The 23027-nt window shown below is 37.2% G+C and overlaps 1 protein-coding gene across 18 annotated transcripts in view; it reads right to left on the reverse strand.

Annotated features, from left to right (window-relative positions):
• The window catches only part of MAST4 (microtubule associated serine/threonine kinase family member 4), an 818549-nt gene that overhangs the window by 49886 nt on the left and 745636 nt on the right, over positions 1 to 23027 (reverse strand). For all 18 annotated transcript variants that reach the window (XM_056824832.1, XM_001381429.5, XM_056824829.1 and 15 more), the window contains 4 exons: positions 22022 to 22123; positions 17590 to 17722; positions 10791 to 10858; positions 6567 to 6652 (listed from right to left, as the gene is read on the reverse strand). In XM_056824832.1, the coding sequence (XP_056680810.1) occupies positions 6567 to 6652; positions 10791 to 10858; positions 17590 to 17722; positions 22022 to 22123 (389 nt within the window). The remainder of the gene's footprint in view (positions 1 to 6566; positions 6653 to 10790; positions 10859 to 17589; positions 17723 to 22021; positions 22124 to 23027) is intronic.

The following is a 23027-nucleotide window of genomic DNA, read 5'->3' on the forward strand; positions in this document are numbered from 1 at the left end:
AATGGGCAGTCCCCAGGTAGAGGAATTTTCCAATAACTAACAAAACGATGTTCAGCTTTTTCACACTGAAAAAAAAAATCTGATATATAATTTAGCAGAGCCAGGAGGGCTAAAGTTACTATCATGAGCTGGCCTAACTCACTAGCTCCACGGCTCTAAGTTAGGTATTATTCCTTGATTGACGAAAGTAGTAATTAACTAAATGGGACCCTTGTGGTCTGAAAGAAATGCTACAACTTCTACAAGTGTCTGGCTTGTAAGTGGGGAGTCGTTTCAGTCCTGGGAAACCTTGCCGGGGATATCATGCAATTTTTATCCTATGAGAGATAAATGAGAAATATGCTGGAGTGGGGAAGGGGGTAGTGGCAATATGGCCACAAGGGAGACTATCCCGCAGTGAACCTTCTCATTTCCTTGTTAGCACACCCATTCTTGCTTCCATAGGAAATGCATTGCCCAGCCTCTAGGCCTTGGGAAAGGGGATTAAGCTCATATTTCCCCCCGAAGTTGAATCTGCACTTAGGCCATACACATTCATGAATCAGGGCACTGCTCTATTACCCTCACCCAAATGTTAGCAGCACTTGTTTTCCTGTGGACAATCACTTGAGTGGAGAAGGGTTGGAGGACTGCACCTGAGACCAGTGAGAATTCTTCTTTCCCAGAGGCCACCCCTAATCTGTGATTATCACACTACTGAGAACAAGGGAGAATTTTAGGGATGGGAAAAGAGTACATTGGTCATCATTTAACTGGCTAGCTGGGTGCAGGGATAACTAAGCATCCACTGGCTGCTGAAAAAATACCATCATTTTCAATCTATACTACATCTTTCCCCATAAACACATATGTACACTCCCCCAAAATACCATGTGAGATTCCATTCCCTAGGAATATTCCAGTGGTACTTTCTTGGGAATTCTAACTATGTGACCTAACCATGCTTACTGTCTAGAAAAATACAATGATGATGGCTTAAATTCAATATGAACATACTCTCTACATCCTAGATAGATATAGTATAGGGTAAAATATTCTTAGGGTTTCCAGTAAGTCCAATCATGATCTAATCCAAAGTTTTCAATTTCCCTAACAAGCACAGCTATCTTTATTTTTCATTCAAGCAATGAGGGTGAGGAACTTCATTTTTTTCCCCTCTCTCTCCTACTAAGTTAGTCTTCATTTTCCCTTATACATTTAGTCATTCCTCTCTGTCTTCTGGATAAAGGTTTTCTTTTAGAACCTTTCTAGAATTTTTCTCTCCTCTTCCTTAATTTCTTTTCTTTCTACTAAAATCTCATCTACATATATTCCATTTTCTTTTTCCCTTCTACTGCTGTCTCTCAGAGAAATTTCTGTTCATACCTAATAAGTTGTGAAAAATATACACAGATGGTGGAGAAATTCACCTGGCCTCCCCTTTCACCCCTTAAATGCATACAACTGCCATGAAAAGGGCTTTTTTTTTAATGTATTTTCTTTAGAATCAGCAATTAAGTCTACTCAATAAAGGGAAAAATTTGAAAATGAATTTATGAAGTTGTTATACTGAAAAGCAGTATGCTAAATATCTCAAGAAATGGCTTTTTGTTTGTTTTTAAGAAATGGCTTTTCTGAGAATGAACTGGCTGTGCTACTATTAATTTCAAAGATGCCACAGTCTGGATGTCCCATTTAGACTTGCATAAGTCTGATATGATGTAGACTATGCAGTTGTTACCAGTGAATATTCGAAGTTCATCATGTAGAGAGTTTAGTAATATGTTTGGTGGAGATTGCAGCAGAGAAGAAAAAAAGTGGAGCATACGTGATGTTAAGTATGAATAAAAGAGAGATATCGCTTGGGTAGATTTTTATCCTAATTCCAATCCAGACTTCCCTTCTTCTATTTTGATACCATGTAAGAAACTCCATATATATATTCCTATTCTTTTCAGTCCTCAAACTAGAGGGGTATTTACTTTTGTATTTTTCTTACCAGAATATTCTGAGAATAATAACTTTTAGGGGAACAACAAAAAGCTTTCATCAAGTAAATTTAATTCCATAGATATGCTGAGATACAAAGGTCAAAGAAGACGACTAAAAGATGTTTCATTGTTTTGTTTAGCTTTCAATTTTTTATTTTTATTTTTGAAATTTCACAATCACCAAAGTCAATTTGCTTTGGGAAAGGTTCTCAATATTGCAGTCACTGCTGTTTCTCCCATGAACACCTCCTATAAGGCCCCAAATTAGTTTAAAGCAGTGAAATCATATTCAGCCCAATAAGAAATGAGTAATGAGAGAGATTATAACACTTCCTTGGAAATGTACTTAGGATCACCGATTTAAAATTGGAAGGCATTTCAAAGGCAATTCTAATCCATTCATTTTGCAGAGGAAACTGAGGCTCAAGGAAATGAAGTGACTTGCCTGGGGTCATAAAGGTTGTAAGCGACAGATCTGGGATTCAAACCTAAGTCTTTTGTAACAAATCCTCCAAAATCAACTTATATTTGTAAAGAAGTTTACCATTCTCAAACTATTACCAAGTGGAGATAAGAAAATCTCGGTTCAAAGCCCATAAGCAAGTCTTGCGGTACCCAGGTGACTCTCTATAGTGACTTGCCTCTTGGAGCTTCAGATGACACTAAAGACAATCTATTACACATAGGTTGAAGATCTTTATCAATGCAGGGTATTTCTACAATAGGGAGTTCCCCACGGTGATGAAGGCACAAAAAGAGAGAGACAGAGACAGTCAGATAGAGAACCAGAGAGGCACCATCGGAGAGGCAGATAGAAAGAGTCAGGGGTCCACAGAGGCACAAGCAGAGACAGACAGAGAGACTCAGAAAGAGACACACAGAAGCACTAGCAGAGACAGACAGAGAGACAGTCATATTTACATAGTATTTTAAAGTTTTGGTAAGAGATTTCTTCACACTATCCTGTGAAGCAAGTGAGTGCAAGTCTTTGTATCCTTATTTCATAGATAAGAAAACTGGGGCACTGGAGGTGGGGGGGTAAGAAATTTGCCTTTGATCCCACAGCCAGTAGGGGCCTAAGGCAGAGTTTGAATTCATGCCTCCTAACTTTCCAAGCCCAGCCTTCTATCTGCGGTACCATGAAGCTAACCAACAGAAGGAATGAGAGGGTCTAGAATGCACCAGTAATATTGGGAATGTGACAATCCACATGCAGAACTTTGAGCAAGGTTACGAGGACCACAGGACCCTCTGGGAGTCTGTGGATGTGGGACCAAGGGCGTGTGAGTACTAATAAAGACAAGCCTGGGGAAAAGAGACACTGTAGATGAGTAAGTTTGCATTGAAGCATTGAAGCTCACACGGAACTAGAGTTATAGCTGGAAGGAATATTATAAAACATTCTTCATTTTACAAATGAGGAAAACAGAAGCCCCCAAATATAAAGTGATCACAGTAACAATGGGAACGGTAGGGTTGGAAGCCAGGTCTTCTGGTTCACTCAGGTTATATATTTTTGTTGTTCAGTCGTTCAGTTGGATCCAACTCTTTGTGCCCCCACAGACCAGCGCTAACCTTGGGGTGTTCTTGGCAGGGATACTGGAGTGGTTTGCTAGTGGATCCTTCTGCCAGGCAATCAGAGAGGTAAAGTAACTTGCCCTGGGTCACACAGCTAGGAAGTGTCTGAGGTTGGATTTGAACTTAGTTTTCCTAGTGTTCTTAACCACCAAGCCACAGCTACCTCTCATTTATATATAACATGCCAATATTTCCAAAGATTTCATTACATAGACAAAACACTTGACTTTGTCCCTCTTCAAAGCCATTTCTGTGTTTGTGTGAGGGGAGAAGGAACAGTGGAAAATATAGCTTTTATTATTTTTTCCTTAAATAAGTTTCTCCTGTCTGTAAAGGATTTTAAGTAGAAATGACAAAATCCAAGTAGGACTACCCAGTTTAAGAAGCAAGAAATTAAGAGCCTTAGTGAAGAGAATTAAGTTATGACTAAAAACCAATCTGGTGTTAAATCATAAACAAGAGATGCCTAGACTATCATCATATCAACAAATGTTAATCAATATCAACAAATGCTAAGTAATCTGCGCTCTGCAAATTAAAGACCTAATTTTTCCATGTTAATTGTCAACTAAGTGCAAAGTTGAGAAAACCAGAGCACACGTTTTAGTTGAAGTGTAGTTAGGCCTCTCAGAACAAAGCATTTCACTCCGAAGGCCACTAATTCCCCAAATGATACTATTCTGGAAAGTCTCTGAATGTGTTTCGATGTCAATCATCCTCACAAATAGACACTGTTACACAACATTCATGTACAACTGCCTAGGAAAACCACAACAGGGAGAGTTCATCCACCCATAAAGTGAACCAACTATTCATTCGGCTGGTTCACATAAGCATGTAAACAGCATCTTGAGTGGGTGGTCCAACGGGTGTAGCTTCATTCCAACTTCAAATTTAAAATAATTAAAATGTAGAGGAAATCTGCTGGAAATATAATGAGAAATTTAATTTGAGAGGAGCCAAAGGAAAAAAAGTTTTGGCTGGATGGTAAAGGCTAAAAGAGACAGCTTGTGGAACCATTAATGACTTGGCCCACATCCTGGGTGTTTACTGATTCACAGCTTGTTTAACTTCTTGTATATTCCCAACCATTCCCCAAAGTCGGATATACCTCATCTACTATACAGTTGTTTAATTGTACTACAAATGAGTTTACTCAACCAATTATAACACCAAGTGCTGCTAAGATGGGTACTGAAACTTTCATAAAACCACTATTTGTATCTCATCTTTCCCAGAATTCCATATCGAATACAATTTAGTTATACTCAAGCTCAGAGTTTTATTAAGTCAAATGTGCTCAGCTTTCTAACTCACTAATGATGGAAGAAATACTCAAAGCAACAGCATCAAACCCAGACTAAGGAAAAAAAAAACACTCTCTGTAAAAGCATTTCCAAAACTTCATTAGGAATAAAACCTGAAGGAAATATAATACTCCAATAATATACCATCAGAAAGCATTTACAAGCCACATTACAAAACATGTCACTTGATATATTCCTGAAGAGAAATCAGTGAAGCGCAGGAAGAACTCACAAATATTTAAGTTACTTCACCAAATTAATGAAGTGGAAAATATTGAAGAAGGAAAAAAACCTTAGGGAAACTAGCCCTCGTAGCACCACCACAATAATTTTTATTTCATTGGCTTATATACATAATAAGCTGCTATAAATGCCTATGGAATAGTTTACTGCTTTCTATGTGCAGATGGAACTAGGATTATCGGTTAATTATCCTGGTGTTCTTTGACAGCAGTAAGTAAGGTATCACTGATGTAATATCTTTTCCTGCTCTTTCTTACTAATGCATAATGATTAACATCTTGACCACGGCAAGGAAAAGTGTGCAAATTCCTACCAAAAAAAAAAAGCCAAGAGCAGATGTGGTGATGTGTGCTTACAATTGCTAATGCTTGGCAAGGCTGAGGCTGGTAGATTGCTTGAATTTGAGAGTTCTGAAGCTGTTGGGTATCTGTACCATGCCTGACACCAATAGTGCGAGCCCCTCAGAGGGGAGGGTGACCCAACTATCTAAGGATGGTGAATGAGCCCAGGTCAAAGCTTCCCTGCTGACCAGTAGTGATTACTGAAATTCTAGATAAAATCCTACCTCCAAAAGGAGCCTTTCCCAACCGCTATTTATCCCAATGCTTTTCCTCTGGTTAATTATTTCCTATTTATCCTGTCCTCAGCTTGCTTTGTATATGTTTATTTGCATGTAGTCCTTCCATTAGTTTGTAAAATTCTTGAGGGCAGGGGCTATCATTTTGCCTCGTTTTGTATGTCCAGGGCTTAGTACAGTGCTTGGCACATAGTACTCAATAAATGTTTACCGAATTGAAGTGAAACGAGTGCCTGTTGCACTTCCAGACTAGACGAGATAGAGGAACCCGGCCTCCCCCCAAACCAAAAACATGTCAAAAAGGGCCATTATTACAAGTGTTTTAGCTTGTAACTTAGATGTAAAAAAATTCAGAGGGAAATGAAGATTAAGTAAATGATCTAAACAGAGGATATAAGATAAATTTATTTGTAAATTATTGAAAAATGTCATTGAATACTCTTATTTGAGCACTAATCTTCCTTTGGTATCTGGGGGAAGGGTATACAGATAGAGTGTAAATTGGTTAATCTTAATGTTGTAATGCTGAATGCAGTGCATTTATCAGAGAAGACATCATTGCTAGAAAGATCTGACCAAAAAAACCTTTAGGTACACCTTATTTATCCAATCTTTATTTTATAGTTCTGGGGCAAACAGAAAGGAGGGGAGATTTCATAAGAAATCTTAAAATCGGAAGGGGCAACTTTTAAATTTATATTTATTAATTCACTGGAAAGAAAAAAGGGTTTATTTTACCTCACAAGACAAATCTCTGGTGAAAGATAAGTCAATAAACAAAACATTTTAAAAACTCATTCCAAGGTGATACCAGTGGTAAAAGAGAATGATGGAGAACATATAATTCTGTTACATTAAAGTACAACAGAAAGGTTATCTTGAATTACTCACCCATAAGCTCCATTACTAATCAATTTAATTGTTTCAAAATCACTTTCCCGAGGTTTTCTTCTGAGTTTCAGTGAAGTATTAGAGCTCTTGAAAATAAGAAATGAAAGTTAACAAATATTCTGACCCAATGTGACTTATTAGCCAACTGAGTAAAAGAATACTATTATTCTGAGCTCAGTTGTTGAATATGCTGAGTTGAGTACTTTTTCAAAAGGTATCTATGAGACAGCCTTTGAAATCAATCTGGCATAAGAAGAATGCTAAACTTCAGGATGGTGGCTTTTAAATAGTTCATACTTTCTTCTGCTTACTGCACTGCCTCATTTTCATTCAAATGTTGGAAGAGAAAAGCATCAAGCTTTCTGAGAATTCCTTATCAATCTCCCAGACAGAACTGATCAGGTTAAAGTTCACCCACAGGAAGCCCTTTGTGAGTATTTGAGATCAAAACTTCAGAATAGTTGCACCTGCTTCCAAGTTTAAGATAGAATAAAGAATGTGACCCAGAGAATGCACATACCATTTAGAAGTGAGTTTTTCTACCCTAGACCAAGGCAGAACGTTTGGCCTCAGTTTCTTTGAGTGAAATGGGATGATGACAATTATCTGGCCCACTGAATTAACTGTTAAATGGGAAAGGCAATGATGGTGCAACCTTTGTAAGTATAACAAGGCTTCCTTTATGCATTCTTTTTTTCTAAAACATCACTATGGCCAAATGAGCAGCTCAACATTAAAATCAAAGTCAATTAAGGACTCTCCTTCTTAATTAACATGGCAACTTCAGTAAGATTTAACCTGGTCCAGTTTTGGTGGCAACTTCCATACTAGGGATCATACTTTTTTCTTTTTTTGTTGCCTTTGCATTCATTTTTACTATAGAAACAGAAAGGCTTAAAAGATGACTTTTGGTATTCATATGAAGTCTACATTTTCTTTATTATAGTTGTTTTATTATGCCTGGAAGAGGACTCACTATGTTACCTATACATTTTAATGAGTACAGAAATGGTATCATTTCCAAAAAACTTTTTCATATAAGTTTTAGAAACTGTGCATATATATATTATTATATAATCCAAGAGAAGCCTCTGGGTTTTCAAAATAATGAAGAAAAAAACAAGTTGAACCAGTTCTGAATTTCCCCTCTTCCCCAATAAGTCTTTCTTAAGGCCAGGTGGGGTTTACAGAACAGCCAGCCACTAAGCTCAAAGACTATCTCCAGAAATGATCCAGTCATTCAGCTTATTCAATGACTTCTAACTAGTGGGATAAAGGATCAGCTACAGAGTTCACATCCTTTCCTTCAATGACTGCCAGTACAAAATAACACAAAAGGTTCAAACTTCTTCACTGACCGATTCACGACCATATCAGTGAAGGGGCCAATTGTCACTTGTGCAAAACTTACATTGGCTTTCTCATTCCATGGAATGCTCATTTGTGTCCTTCCATAAACCCATCACAGAGGACTCTACTTGAAGTCTCTCCTGATCTGTTCTGGCCTGTTCCCTGCTAGCTAACTTTACAGCCACCCTTCACCCCATATTCACTTTTATTTAAGTAGATAAACTTTTGTATTTCTAGAAACCTTTCCTCAATAGCCTGTAAGTTCCTTGAGGGCAAGGGCTGCTTCATTTCTGTCTTTGAACCGCTTTTATCTAGCATAGAGCCTAGCACATAGTAGGGAACTTAAAATGCTTGCAGACTGAATGGCTAAAGGGGACTCTATCATGCAATGCTCTAGAGAACCTTCTTCAGGATTAGATGTTTGTGTATGCAAGGGTAACACTTTAGACCATTTAGTCATTATCCCTTTCTCTTGTTAAAAAGAACTACTATTAATTAACGAGAACTTCTATTTCTGGTCACATATGACAACAATGATTTCTTTTATATTATTTCTTGCATGCAAGTTACTGGTAGCAATACTCAGTTGCCTTCTTACACCCACCTACCATGTAGTTTTCCTTTACTTTTGGGTATCTGCAATTCTGAGTTCTCAGAATCTGATATGTGAAATGAGACTAAACCATATATCATCTATGAGAGAATATGTCAAATTTGTTAAAAGAATGCTTTGGCAACATGGGAGTGACTTTGGGATCAATTAAGGTATTGTGCAATTTCCCAAAAGCAACTCTTCCTGTTCTTTTCTTTCTATTCATTTCTGGACTCAATTCATTATCCTTCTGCAGTGCCTACCCAGGAATTATGTAACATTATACTAACTCAGTGAGCTGGCTGTGCAAAGCTGGTGCAATAATCTAGATAGTGTGTGTTTTTATATGTTTCTGTGAAAGGCACCATAGGATAGGGGTTGGAAAATCAGCCTTGAAACCAAGAAGACCTAGATTTAACATATACTGACTGTGTAACCCTGGACAAGTCATTCATCCTCTCTTTGTTCTAGGAATTTTTTTTTTTAATCCTTACTTTCTGTCTTTATTATCAATTCTAAGACAGAAGAGTGGTGAGGGCTAGGCAATCAGGGTTAAGTGACTTGTCCACAGTCACATAGCTAGGAAGTATCTGAGGCCAGATTTGAACCCAGGTCCTCCCAACTTTAGGCCTGGCTCTCTATCCATAATGCTACCTGAAAAGGTTGTGAGACTATAATTTGAAAAGAAGACCAATACTGGTAGAGTGAATTCCCTTACCTAAGAGTTCCCTCTATCAGTGAAATCCCAGGTACAGTCCCCCTTTTTCTATCCCTTGTGAAGATCATGGGGCCAATCTCTTTTGAATGGTCATGGATTCCAGTGAGAATGCTATATAGCCTCAGCCTATGCCCATCAGCACAATGCCATGGGAACAAGGGTATCAGAAGAATCTCACCATCTTGGAGAAATTCTTCTGTGTGAACTTCATGACAGCAATTAATGTCTTTGACACGTATATGTCTCTAAGTAATGAGTAACTTTCCATTTCATAACAACAGTTACTTCTGAAGTTATATCTACAAAGAAATCTTACATGATCTTAGCACATGCTTTTGAGTCTCCCAGCTGTCATCTCTCTCTTTAGTTGTTAGGATTTTTTGGATGTATTTTACTCTATCAACTCAAATGGATTTTTTTTTGTAAACAACAACAAAAAAAAAGTAGATCTATTTCTTATACCTCTTGGTCAATTATTTGATCAAGAAGATAGGGATTTCTGCAAAGAATTATATAAAGAAAGCTTGCTCTGTTCTCTTAATTTTCATCAGATATCCCTGCTAATACAGTAGAAAGTATTGTACTTGGAATCTGGAGAGACCTAGACTTGAATCTTGCTTTTGACATTTACTAGTTGTCTAACCATAGCCAAGTCACTTAACCTCTCCAAAACCTCAGTGATGACGATACAGGCATATAGGTCTACTTTGCTGATGTCTTTTCCATCACCTTGTTTAGTATCGATCTGTCTTTCTCCTCACTTTCTGGTGAATCTTTTTTTTTTTTAGATATTTTACTTTATAATCCTTACCTTCTTGTCCTAGTATCAATTCTAGGATAGAAATGTAAGGACTAGGCAAACAGAGGTTAAGTGACTTGCCCAGGATCACACAAAATAGGAAATGTCTGAGGTCAAATTTAAACCCAGATGCTTCTGATGTTAGGCTTGGCACTTTAACCATTCACTGTGCTATCTAGCTGATCCTTTTGGAGAAAATTTTAAAGATTAATTTGAGTCCCTCTAAAATTTGCTGATTCTCAGATCTAGCTGCTCTCTCCAGGTTCATTTTCTTGATTGCTTACTGTATTAAAATCCAAATATGGTAGTTCTATTCTCACTGACCAGACTCTAGATTACTCTAGAATTTTGGGCAGATCTGTTTTAATTCACTTTTATTTGTTATCTTCCTACTTTCATCTATAAATGTTCCTCGGACATTCTGTCTCACATCAAGTGTTCGTCTCACATCAAGTGTTCCAAATGTTTGTTTTTGCCTTCAGTGTTTTCCTATTATTTTGTGAGATGAAATTTCTTGGAAATGAGGGTTTTTTCAAAACATAACTTTTATCTACACTAAATTTTTACCCTGATACCTCACTGTGGCATGGAAGCAACCATAGGCAATATACCTTATGATAAATTTACCATTATATCAATTTTTTTCATTTATAAACCTAGCAAAGAGTAGAAAGAAATAGTGTGGAGCATAATGCAGTTAACACAAAATATTTAGGTGTTTAGTATTTACAAAAGCAGCAGTCTTTGTCAAAGAATAATACTTACACTCACTGATTCATCAGTTTCTGGTGTTTCAGCTGTCCCACTATCATAGCTCCCTAGCTGTGCCATTTCTAAAGGGAAAAGAGAAAAGAAATATAAGATTAGGCATATCAAAAGTTGCAAAAAGGCAGAAGCACTAGGCTAAAACCTGAAGGAAAAATTATTTTTCTTACACAAGACAAAAAAAGGGTTTTGTGTGTTTTTTACATAACAGAAAAAAAGTAAAAACTGTAAATCCTAAATGCTATAAAAAAAAGGAGAACCGTTGTTCTTTGTAACTTTTTAAATAGTTTATGAATCTTCCTTCCTTCAATCTTTTCTTCAGAGTAAGCTTCTATGATTATTTCACTCCAGGAAGATCCAAGCCCACCTCTTGGTGCTAGTATGTCTAGGTTCTAAAGAGTATTGTAAAGATTCTGTGGTTTAAGGCATTATTGGGAATCTGGAAGAGGACTGAGATCAAAGATTCTCTCTCTATATATATATCTGATGTTTAAGAAGTGGCAAGTCTTCTTACTTTCTCCTGGAGAGTATATTTACTGCATCCCTGGGGCATCTGTCTGAATGTTACTTAGAAAATAACCATCCTTGTGTGCATAGCCAAAATGACCTCAACAGGCAAAATAACATACACTTAGTACCAGGGAAACATATGACCTAGGTCAAAAGAGAGAATGCCACATACCCAGAATTGTACTGGTACATATTTAACAACTAACTCTCTCAGTAGGAAAATATTACATGCATGAAACACTTTTAAAGTTTAATCTGCATTATTAAAATTTCTTCCATCATTTTCTCAAACCTAGGCAATCAACAAAACACTAGAGCCCATATTTATAGTCAATTTCTGAGGTTATAAACCTTCATACTGATATTTCAACAAATGGCTCGATAGGCTGTTTGAGTTGGCTTCAGTGGATTCCCGACATTTGTTCCATTTTACATGTCATATCCTAAAAATAGGAGCCTGGTATCCCTTTGCTCTGAATGAAGAAGTTCACAGAATCTGTCAGAGCTATGAGGGAGTTTAGATAATATCTAGTATAGTGTCTTTTGAACTACTTTAGGAACATGTCAATTTGGGTAATTTACACTGACAGAACCACCTATCTGATGGTATGGGGAAAGAGTCTGGGAACATGAAAGAAAGGAGGTTGAGGGAAAATATGCAACAAAGTAGAAAAAAACTACTGAAAAATGAGTGAAACATTTTTGATACCTAAGTTCATAGCTAATATTTTTAAGAGGAAATATTACTATTGACATTTTCTCCCCAAGTTTTTCTGGTATAGTCATCACTATATCACTTTGAAACATGTTCTTGTATTCTTACAAATGAGGAAACTGATGTTCAGAAAAGTCCATTGGCTTGCCCAAGGTCACATAATTAAGATATCACAGACAGAGGCAGAATCAAGATGGCGGCGTAGAAGGAGCAAAAGTTCAGACCTCTGAAAACCCTTCCTTATCGATCACAAACTGAATGCTCCTAGGGGACTGAAAATCAAACCTAACAACAAGACAGAGCCAAGAAACCCTCCTGCTGGACTCAATCCAAAAGGTACACCCCTCAAAAGCCGGAATTTGAGAACACTCAAGTTTAAGGGGAAGGCAGAAGGAAGGTCCCAGGACCTCTCCCCTCCCCCACTAAGCCTCTAGCAGCAGCAGGAACCTCTGGGTGGGCAAAGGCGCTGGTCTGGAGGGTGTTTCTTGTGGGTAGAGTTGTGCCAGGTTCAGGGCGTCAAACACAGGTGGTGGGGAAGGAGCTGGAGAGGGAGCGCAGAGCAGGCAGCCTGGTCAGAGAGGCAGAGACCCACCATATTGCTCCAGCCTTCCAGGAGGTTTTGGCCTCAGAGCACATCCAGCCCAACCAACCTGAACTTAATCCCATCAAAAGTCTTCAGAGGTCAGGTCAGGGAAGGCCAAGCTCCAACATCCCTCCCCCACAGACTGCTGGACTTTAATCTAATCAAAAGCCTCCAGAGGACAGGGAAGCTCAAACTCCAAAACCTCTCCCTCACAGACTGCATGGAGAGATCTTCTATCAAAGCTCCAAGAGGGGAGACTGACAGAAAACGCCAAAACCAAAAAAATGAGAGGAGCAAGAACATAGACAAATACGGGGAGTAAAAAAGGGGTAAATATAAGCAAACAACAGAAAAAGATGAAAGAAATTACAATAGACAGCTTCTATACAGTGAATGGAACAGAGGTGGAGGGATCATCAAATGATAAATCAGAAATCAGAGCAAATTGGATACAGGCTTTGGAAGAACTCAAAGTGCAATTCAAAACAGAATTAAGTGAGGCTGAAGACAACTGGGAAAACAACTTAAAAACTGAGATAAGTCATCTGGAAACAGAAAAGTCAAACTCAATCAGCTTGAAAATGAGGCGAAGGAGAAGAAAGATCAGGCAAAGAAGATGAAAGATGAAGCAAAGGAGATGAGAGATGAGGTAAAGAGGATGAAAGATGACCTCCAAAGAAAATCAGACCAGAAGGAGAAGGATGATCAAAAAGTCAGGGATGAAATCCAGTCCAGAGCTAAAAAAAGAAGTTAATACTAAAAGAAATGGGAAAAGAAACAAAAGGGGGTAAATTTATATGTCACAAAGAATCTCATGGCAGGAGGGGGGAGAACATCAATACACTGGAAGGGCAAAGAGGTTGGAGATAGGAAATACTCAACTGTTACATGCATTGAAATTGAATCAAAGAGGGAAGAACAATCCAATCCATTGGAACAAAGAATAGATTCACACCCTAGAGGGGAGTAGAAGGGTAACAAACGGACTGGTGGGGAGGGAAGCAGTATAAGGGAGGGAGAGGGTGGAGGGGTAGTTTTAAAAAGACTGCAAAGAAAATAAGGGGGGGGGAATAAGAAGGGAGGGGGTTAGAAAGGGAAATAAAATAAGGGTGGGAACTAGGGGGACTGATTAAAAACAAACATTGGTGTAGAAGGAAATAGTGAAAGAAGAAAAGGCAGAACTAGGAGTAGAAATCAAAATGCTGGGAAATACACAGCTGGTAATCATAACTCTGAATGTGAATGGAATGAACTCACTCATAAAAAGCAAGAGAATAACAGAGTGGATTACAATCTAAAATCCTATCATATGCTGTCTACAAGAAACACACCTGAGGAAGGTAGATACACATAGGCAGTATAGACAATGAGGAAATATCCCTACTCAACATATATGCACCAAATGGCATAGCAACCAAATTTCTAAAAGAGAATCTAGTGGAGCCTTCCATTGACACCACACATAAATTTAAGGTGTCAGTCAATTACAAACTTGCAATGGCTCATTTTTTAATGTTATAAGTCACTTTTCAAGAATGCACTTCATAAAAATTGTGCTTAATTAACAATAGTTCTTTTTTTTTTTAAACCCTTACCTTCCATCTTGGGGTCAATACTGTGTATCGGCTCCAAGACAGAAGAGTGGTAAGAGCTAGGCAATGGGAGTCAAGTGATTGCCCAGGATCACATAGCTGGGAAGTATCTGAGGCCAGATTTGAACCTAGGACCTCTTGTCTCTAGGCCTCTCAATCCACTGAGCTACCCAGATGCCCCCTTAACAATAGTTCTTAAAGTGTTTGAAATGTACTAACAGATGCTTCAAAAGTAACTCCTACATCTTTAGAGATAACTGGAAATCTGTGCTGAAGTGATTATAAAATGGTGACTTTATGTGATTTACGTTAAAATTTAACTAAACTCAGACTCTGAAGTAAATGTAATTTTTCCATTTTATCCACAAGAGAAATTCCAGAATAAGCATGAGCCACAGTGAAATGGTAGGCTTAGGCAACCACTTCCTGGTTCCTCCTCAGTGCTGTCTAAGTGTCTAATAGTATGAATAGTTCCCTAGAGTGTATGGCTATAGAGTTGCTTTCAAATGGATGTGATTAGATGAACTCCTAAAGAATGGGCAAAGTACAGCTATTATTTATTTGATGGCCCTCCTAAATGAAGTCGTTACAATCAATCTGGATTCTTGTTTATATTGTAGTAATAATTTATGAACAGTTATTGAAAAAATGGTGATACAAGCATGGTCAGAGGTGATAAAAGTTTAGAAACTGCACTTTGGCAGTCACATTTTAAATAATAACATAGCTGGCTTAAAAGATCATTTCGCAAATTGAAATCAGGACTAAAGGGGCAAGAAAATGATAACCTCTGTTTGATAAAAAATAAATTACAGATGTCCAAAGAAATCCAACACTGGCTTTATTCAAAACGAAAACAGGCTCAGGAAGACAGCTCCTCAAATTGCTAGCCCCAGGACTAAGGTTCAGTCTATGTGACATTTACCTCCCAGGAATAAACCTGTGAAGAAGAAGGTTTATAATGCAATTGCTGACATGACCTTAAACTCCAGTGGCGTGAAGAGTCACTATAATATACTTTGACAGCCTCCCCCACTCCAATTATTTTCATAAAAATGAAACAAATTAAAAAATGGTTCTGTTTTAAATAGAATTTTTGCTAAATAACTATTATCTGGGAAATACATATTATTTATAAGCAGTGGGTAGTAATGGAATGGAACCGAGAGTCAGCTTTTGAAGCAGGAAGCTAAGGCATCATTTTGTAATGCCTGAAGAGATTTTTAAAACTCATCTAAATACCATTAAACATCTGCCCTTTTTATTTCATTGATTTAAACCATTTCTGAAGACTCATGATACAAAAAGGTAAAGATGGTAATTTAAAAGCCATGGGGAAAAAATTTCTCCCCAGGGAACTTTTCAGAAATACAGTCACCAGTCTCTGAAAAGTGATGAATCTGTTGTGGTATTGCTTTCAGTACAGTATAAATTTATCTGGCATTATCTCCCAGTAATGCATGCATCATTTCACTGGAAGAAAAGATACTATGGCCATAACAGCAAACAAAGCAGGAGGAAATAGGAGAGACGGGTCTATAGCGTGGGCTCCCTGCCTTTGGATGGGAAAAATCTTTGTGCCAACATTTACCACCATTTCAAACAATTTAGCAAGATAAACACTGTTTGCAAATTCAGTCTAATGAACCAAGAAGACGATTTTGAATGAAAGAATTCTCTCTTGTTTCCTGAACCTCTCTAGCCATCACAAAACCTTCTGAGTGTTTTCATTGATGAGATCAAATTATGTAATGAAAAATGAAGGAAGTTTTAAAACAGTAGTTTTTCCTAATTGTAGTTTTAAAGAATAGCCAAACAGTAGTTTTTAGTTCTATGCTAAAAACTGAATAACCAAATGGAAATGCATCAACTTTTTTTATTTGAAAGAAGTACAAATGCTTTTGAAGCTATATTTAAGTTTGATTAAGTTAATTCATTACCGTAGTGGTATTTCCCTATTTCTTTAGAAAAAGTGATTATGAAAGAATCATAGAATCATAAGGCTGAAAGGGACAGAGTGACAATCTTATTTAACCTCATTTTATAGGTGGTTAAATTAAGAACAAAATCCAGCTGGTTGAAAAGGTAGAACTTGAACCCAATTTCAGGTTCTCAGTGAAGCACAAAGATTTTTTTATTTTCCTAAATAGACTTTTTTTTTTTGGTATTGTACTAAACTATATTTGTCGGACACAGTGACCCAGTCTGGAAATACTGCATAGTATTCCTTATGTAAGAGAGACTATGTCACTTGAGTCAGGAAGATTTGGTTTCACGTTCTGTCACTGATATACACTGGTTCTGTGACCTTTGGTATGTCACTTAATCTCTCATGCTCCTGGCTACTTTCTATGATTTTTTTTTTTAAGTTTTGTCCAATCATTTCAGACTCTTCATGACCACATTAGGGGTTTTCTTGGTAAAGACACTGGAATAGTTTGCCACTTCCTTCTTTAGCTCATTTGCCAGATGAAGATACAGAGGCAAACAGGAGTTAAGGGACTTGTCTAAGATCACACACCTACTAAGTGTCTGAGGCCTGATATTAAGTATCAGTATTTCTGTATATACTGTGCCACCTAGCTGCCCTACTCTCTATGACTAGAAGTTGCCAAACAAAGAGGTGATATCCATTGGTAGGGGGAAATTCCTCTCCTGGAGTTGCTTATAGCAATGGAAATTCAAGCCTAGTTCAAGGATCTCCTTTCTACTCCACCTCACCCCCTAAAGTTCTACCCTAAGAATTATTTCAAAATGTTTATTACATTATTTGCAATAAAAGCTTATTAATTTGCTTTATTTATTTCTGAAAGAAAACACAAAATAGCTTCAAAAGGAACCAGTGGAATGCAGCCAGATTACTGGACCACCAGTCAGAAAAATGTTTTCTTTGTAAGCACATACACTGAGCACTAGGGGAGAAATAATAATACTCCTTTCATAGATCAAATGAAGAAGTGTTGAATTATATAAAGTATCTGTCATTGGCTTAATAAACATACATGCACATTTCATTTCTTATTTAAATCTCCCAAATTCACATGCATTGCCTGTGCATATTAAGAAGTTCAATGCTTCTCTGAATACTCCGAGGTTGGAGGGACAATAAGACTGCCCAGATCTGTCCAGTACACCATAAATTAGAGACAGTTATAAATATAATGAGACTACTTCCTGGGTAAGCATGACATGGGGAAGCTTAATTTGGGTTATGAGTGGGAGTTAGAGGTGGAGAATAGCCCTTTACAAATGAGCTGATGGTTTCAAAGAATTAGTCAGGAGGTAATAAGTTCTTGTAGAGCAATATCCCCCAAAATAAAGAAAGCATCCCTGAGAGTCATCCTTTCCTCCTTCCCATCTCACCCACCAAGTTCTGAGTGTTCAATAAGAGACATTTACCTTCCAAAGGATCCTTATTCAGTCCCAGTTGGCTGATAATATATCTAGGAATGTCTGTCTTAATACCCTGCCCTTCCTTTGCATGGCCTTCAGCTGCTTCCAAGAGGTAGTAGAATTCTTCCGGATCAAATTCCTAGTTGAGGAAAAACAAAATCACATTATGCTTAAGCAGGTAGGAACTCTAGTTTCACAGCATTGTAGGTTTAGACTGGAAGGGCCACTGAGTCCAATTCCCTCATTTTAGAGAGCTTAAGAGACTACCCTGGAGCATACAGATTGAGGTCTGTAGGATTCAAACTCAGCTTTCTTCCTCTGTATCCATCATAGTATCAATCATGCCATCCAAGCCAATCTCTTCATTTTATAAATGAAGAAACTAATGTACACAAAAACAAAAGAACTTTACTATTGTCAACACAATTCACAAGAAGCAGAGTGCTAAGTCCGAGTCTTTAAGACTTCTACTCTGCCATTTCCATCCCATTTCCTTTCCTCCACAAAGTGAGGCTCCTTTTAGCCAATATTTTTTTTTTAAACCCTTACCTTCCGTCTTGGAGTCAATACTGTGTATTGGCCCCAAGGCAGAAGAGTGGTAAGGGCTAGGCAATGGGGGTCAAGTGACTTGCCCAGGGTCACACAGCTGGGAAGTGTCTGAGGCCAGATTTGAACCTAGGACCTCCCATCTCTAGGGCTAGATCTCAATCCACTGAGCTACCCAGCTGCCCCCTTAGCCAATATTTTGTAGGATTATTGAATAGCACACATATTTGACAAGTTCTGATTTAGACAAAAATCACAGGTATGAAAGAACTAAAAACATTTACTGTTATTTCAGATCTTGGTTGAAGTCCCTAAAGTCTTGAAGTCTTGTGTTTATTGTATAACTGAAAATCATCCACTCCTGATCTTCTTGATCCCGATCACTCATCCTCCTGCTCCAGTCCCTGACCCCTAGCCCCCGACTCCCAACCCTGGTAGCTGCCCCTGTTGTTGATCCTTTTGGGGCTGCTGATTGCTGCCACAGAGAAGCTAGGAGTCCTTGGAGATACTCTCAGGACAGCTGGTAAAAAAATGGGTATATTTTCCTTAGGCAACAATTAGCCTCCTAACTCCCTGTCCACGTGGCAGGAGAAACAAACTGCTCCCTAATATTTTACTCCAGGAGGGAAGGGAAGGAAATTTACTCTTTCAACCAGGAAGTAAAATTACCAGCATGGCTCATTCTATGAAAGGGCAGTACCTTGCCTATTTCAAATAGCTTCCATTTTAGGATTTTTTCCCCCTACCATTCCTGGGTACACTGGTTCTCTCAATTATCTTGCCTGACATTCAGGGGAGAAATTCATCTCCCTACAACCCTTTGCCATTTGGGCCTGCCCTGTCTCTAAGATTCATCTAGTTAGGGATTCCTCAAAACCATGTTCTCCCTTGCTATGGGAGATACCAGAATTCTGACAATAGGAATCTGAATGGATAAAGAAACTTTAAGGAGCCTGGAGGTAAAATTTTTAAGCCTTTTCAGACTCCATTGTTTTATAAAGGTCTCTGTATTTTATTATATCTTACTGATGATTTGCTTTAAGATTTAATTTTGTTGTTTTAAGTTCATGTTAATATGATCAATACTATTCTGTTACACTGAATCATTTTAATCTACTGTGTTTTAACTTAGATATATCTTTCCCCTATAACTATACTGATCAAAATATTGTATAAGCCCATAAAAACAGCATTTTTTTCCATTTTGGCTTTGTTATTTGTCACATAGATGATGGATGGACTTCATCAACCTCGTTAACAACCTTTGGAAAATTTAATGAGCTAAATATCTCAAATTGATTTTAAGGAGTCTTCAGACATGATTTCTAGATTTTTTTCCCAACAACTCTAACTGATCATTTTGTCTGCCTCTGAGTTATTTGTAACAAGAGGCAAAGGGTTCATTTAGTAGCTGAAGTGAAGTGCAATTACATCCCGACCTCCACATTTGTAAAAAATGTGAATGGATAGGGCATAACAGTCTCATACCAGAGGAGCTGGGAAGTTGTTCCTAGGGCATGGTACCCCCCTGGATGGCGGGAGCCATCTCTCATTTGTACGTCTTCAGCTTATACCCTTCCACCAGAATGATCTAGATTCTTGGTGGTGTTTTTAGACCCAACATCAACAGTACAGGGGTTTGTTTTTTTCTAGATTCCTCTGTCACATTTTTGTAATGATGGCAGAAATATATATATATATATATTTTTTTTTTTTTTAAATATCTCAGACAAGGTTGAAAGATTGCTACACCTGAAAAACTTGTGACAAGTATAACATTAGCTTTAAATATCATAAAGCAGACTCATGTGAATCCTAATGATAGTAGATTTGTTTACTTTTGTCATTAAATGGGCTATTATAACTTTGGGGATTTTGATATTTCTTGAATATGCATTACCTGTTGTACTACTGTTTTTTATAAAAAGCTGTTACTTTGTGAAAATCATTTGCACTCACACAGTGGATAATGGTCAGGTTTGAAAAGGAAATGAATCACATTTTTGGTGAGGAATCATTGTATTCTACCTTTTCTTAGCAGACACAGTGTGTCAATGATTGAAAGCTATATATTTTTTATTTTTAAACCTTTTTTATTATTGTTTTTGCTTGCATGTACAATATACTATTTCAGGTATAATTTTTCTCTCCTTTTTGTATTTGAAGCCTGTCACCAGTATTGAGAAGATTTTCTTTAACTTTTTTGATTTTGCAGTAATATAAGTTTTATGCAAATTATTAGGTAATTATTGCCCTTATAAAACAAAATTAGGAGAAATCTTGAAACACCTACTTTGTCAGCTAGTGGATAGACAAAATGAGATTCAGTTGAGGAAAATATGGCACATGATCTTCCTAAATACTTCCAAGTTACTTTCAAACAGATCCTGAATTTCTGTACATTTAAATAATTATATATATATAATTTCCCTAGGTGTAGTATCACTCAATTAGATTATAAGGTGACTACATAACAGGGTTTTGTTTTTATTTTTGGTACAGTTTAAGCAAATTTGACATTTAATTTTATTTCCTAGTTGTTTTTTTTAACATATTAACATTTCAGAAAACTTTAGAAATAGTTCATTTAGAACCTGAACATTTCACCTGAAATATCCTCAAGAAAGTTTTTTTAAGGGTAAATCATTAAATCAATAAATACCAAATCCAAATTGTCCATGTCATTTGCCCATGCAGTCATCAATGTGGCAGGCCCATCAATTCTTTATTCTTCCCATCAGTTAAGAAGGAAGTGGAAAAAATTAGCATTTATATAGCACCTACTCTATATTAAGCACATTACAAATATGATCTCATTTGATCCTCACAACAACCCTGGGAGCTAAGGTAATGTGGGGATACCCTTTTTACCATTGAGGAAATTGAGAGTAAATAAAGGTTGTGACATGAACAGAGCCACACAACTAATACATGTCTGAGGCTGGATTTGAACTTAAATCTTTCTGTCTCCAGGCCTAGCACTCTATCTACTATGCCACCTAGATGGCTGCTAGGTTAAATGGGCTCCTGCATATTTTTCTGAAAGGGTTAATTAGATTTCCCCTGGAGTGCTGTCCCCTTCTTTGGCTAACTCACCAAATGGTTGTGAGCTGAAAAAATCCATGCAAAAAAATACTCTGAATAGTGTCTTATTTCAAAATTATTAGTATTACCTGGTGAAACCAAGTTGAATCTTTATTTGCAGACTTGTTTAAATCTTTATAACAGTGGCTAGCTTATTTTTAAAAGTTAAACGTACTAATGATTCACATTTGTTGGTAATTTTGTTTCACACAAATAGTGAAGAAAACTATATAAGTAAAAAACTGTATGAGAGGGAAAAAAATCTCTATCTAAAGACAAGTTATCCTCAGTTTACTGAAACATCACTAAAAACTCCTTGATGGTGTCCCTGCTTTGGGCCTGGATGTTGCTACTGCTGCCATATTGTTTTTCCAAGTTGAATAAAAGTTGCTTCCTGCTTATACTCAACTGTAGTGTTCTGGCCCAGCCTTTCTCACACCTTCCTGCTGTCTTATTTGATCACCAAATGGGCCATGAGCCAGAGAAAGAACTGGCAGAAGCCAATCTGGAGGAAGCAACTCGAAACACAATGATTTTGTGACTATCTCTCAGATTTCTCCTGGATAGGCTGCAGCCAATCTATTAGCATTCTGTGAGCCAAGTGGTCTTCCTCAAAGGTCATTTCATATATTCTGATCAGTTCCAAATAAATGAAGTCTGAGATATAAAACACTGCATGGCTTTTAGTTGCTCTTAAATCTTCCCACTTAACACAGAGGCTTTGGGCTGAATCAAACCTAAATTTCTCTTCAGTATTGCCTCTTTCAAGAGTTAATAAGAAACATGGCCATGCGCCTTAACTACTTACCAGGCATTCCAATAAGCGGGCAGGGCGGGCAATAACTATTAGAATCTTGCGAACCAGTTGTTTAATAAATGCCAACTCTCCACTTTCTGAACGGTCATGAGCCTGAGAAACGGCAAGAAAAAAAGAGTAATGATGCAAAACGGTCACATTAAATGCTAAAAAGCATGTAAATCATACAACAATGAACACCCAACATTACATGTGATTCTTTTCCAAATACAGGAGGAAAAAGTAGTTACTTATACGAGTGGTGAGTTAATGTCTAGAGGATGCCATATTCCTGTGCATACACATGCATGTGTAGATGGCATTAACTAGCCAATCTTGCAAAAAGTTTCTAGAGCTGTAGATAAGTGAATTCTATGGAAAACAAAATGCTGGACCTTAATTGCAGAAACTTTTACCATCTGATCTTTTTAAGTGAAATGGATTAGCTGTCAATGGCTTTAGTCAGGCTCGTGAAGAGAGATATTAATATTTATTGTAGCAGGACATGACAATGGTACCTTTAACATCTCTATTTGGAGTCCCGTTTTTTACACTAGAATGGGTCAGATCACTGAACAATCATCAGATTTTCGAACATGTATGGGCACATATGCAACATATGGAATATATTGTGGATGTGTATTGTGTAGAGATAATATAAACACACATATGCTTCCTGTAATACTGTATAGCTATCTTTTTTTTAACATTTTATTTCTCTGATAACAGTTTTTGTCCAGCTGAACCTTCAACAAAAAGAAAACGTGATTTGAATTTTCAGGTGATTTAATATACTATTCATTATATCCTTTTAGATTTGTTCATTAAGGATTTACAATAACTACAACAATAACCATTACTCCCACAGCTCCAAATTAAAATTAATATAATTGTGATAAAATATATTTTATTCTACCTATAATTATGAAAACTAAGTATCTAAACTTTAAATCAATGTGTGCACATTATCTGAGTTTCTAAATTGCTGCAGAAATTCACCAAATCAATAAACATTTAC

The sequence above is a fragment of the Monodelphis domestica genome, chromosome 3 (genome assembly GCF_027887165.1).
Source record: "Monodelphis domestica isolate mMonDom1 chromosome 3, mMonDom1.pri, whole genome shotgun sequence".
In the NCBI taxonomy this organism is placed as follows: Eukaryota; Metazoa; Chordata; class Mammalia; order Didelphimorphia; family Didelphidae; genus Monodelphis; species Monodelphis domestica.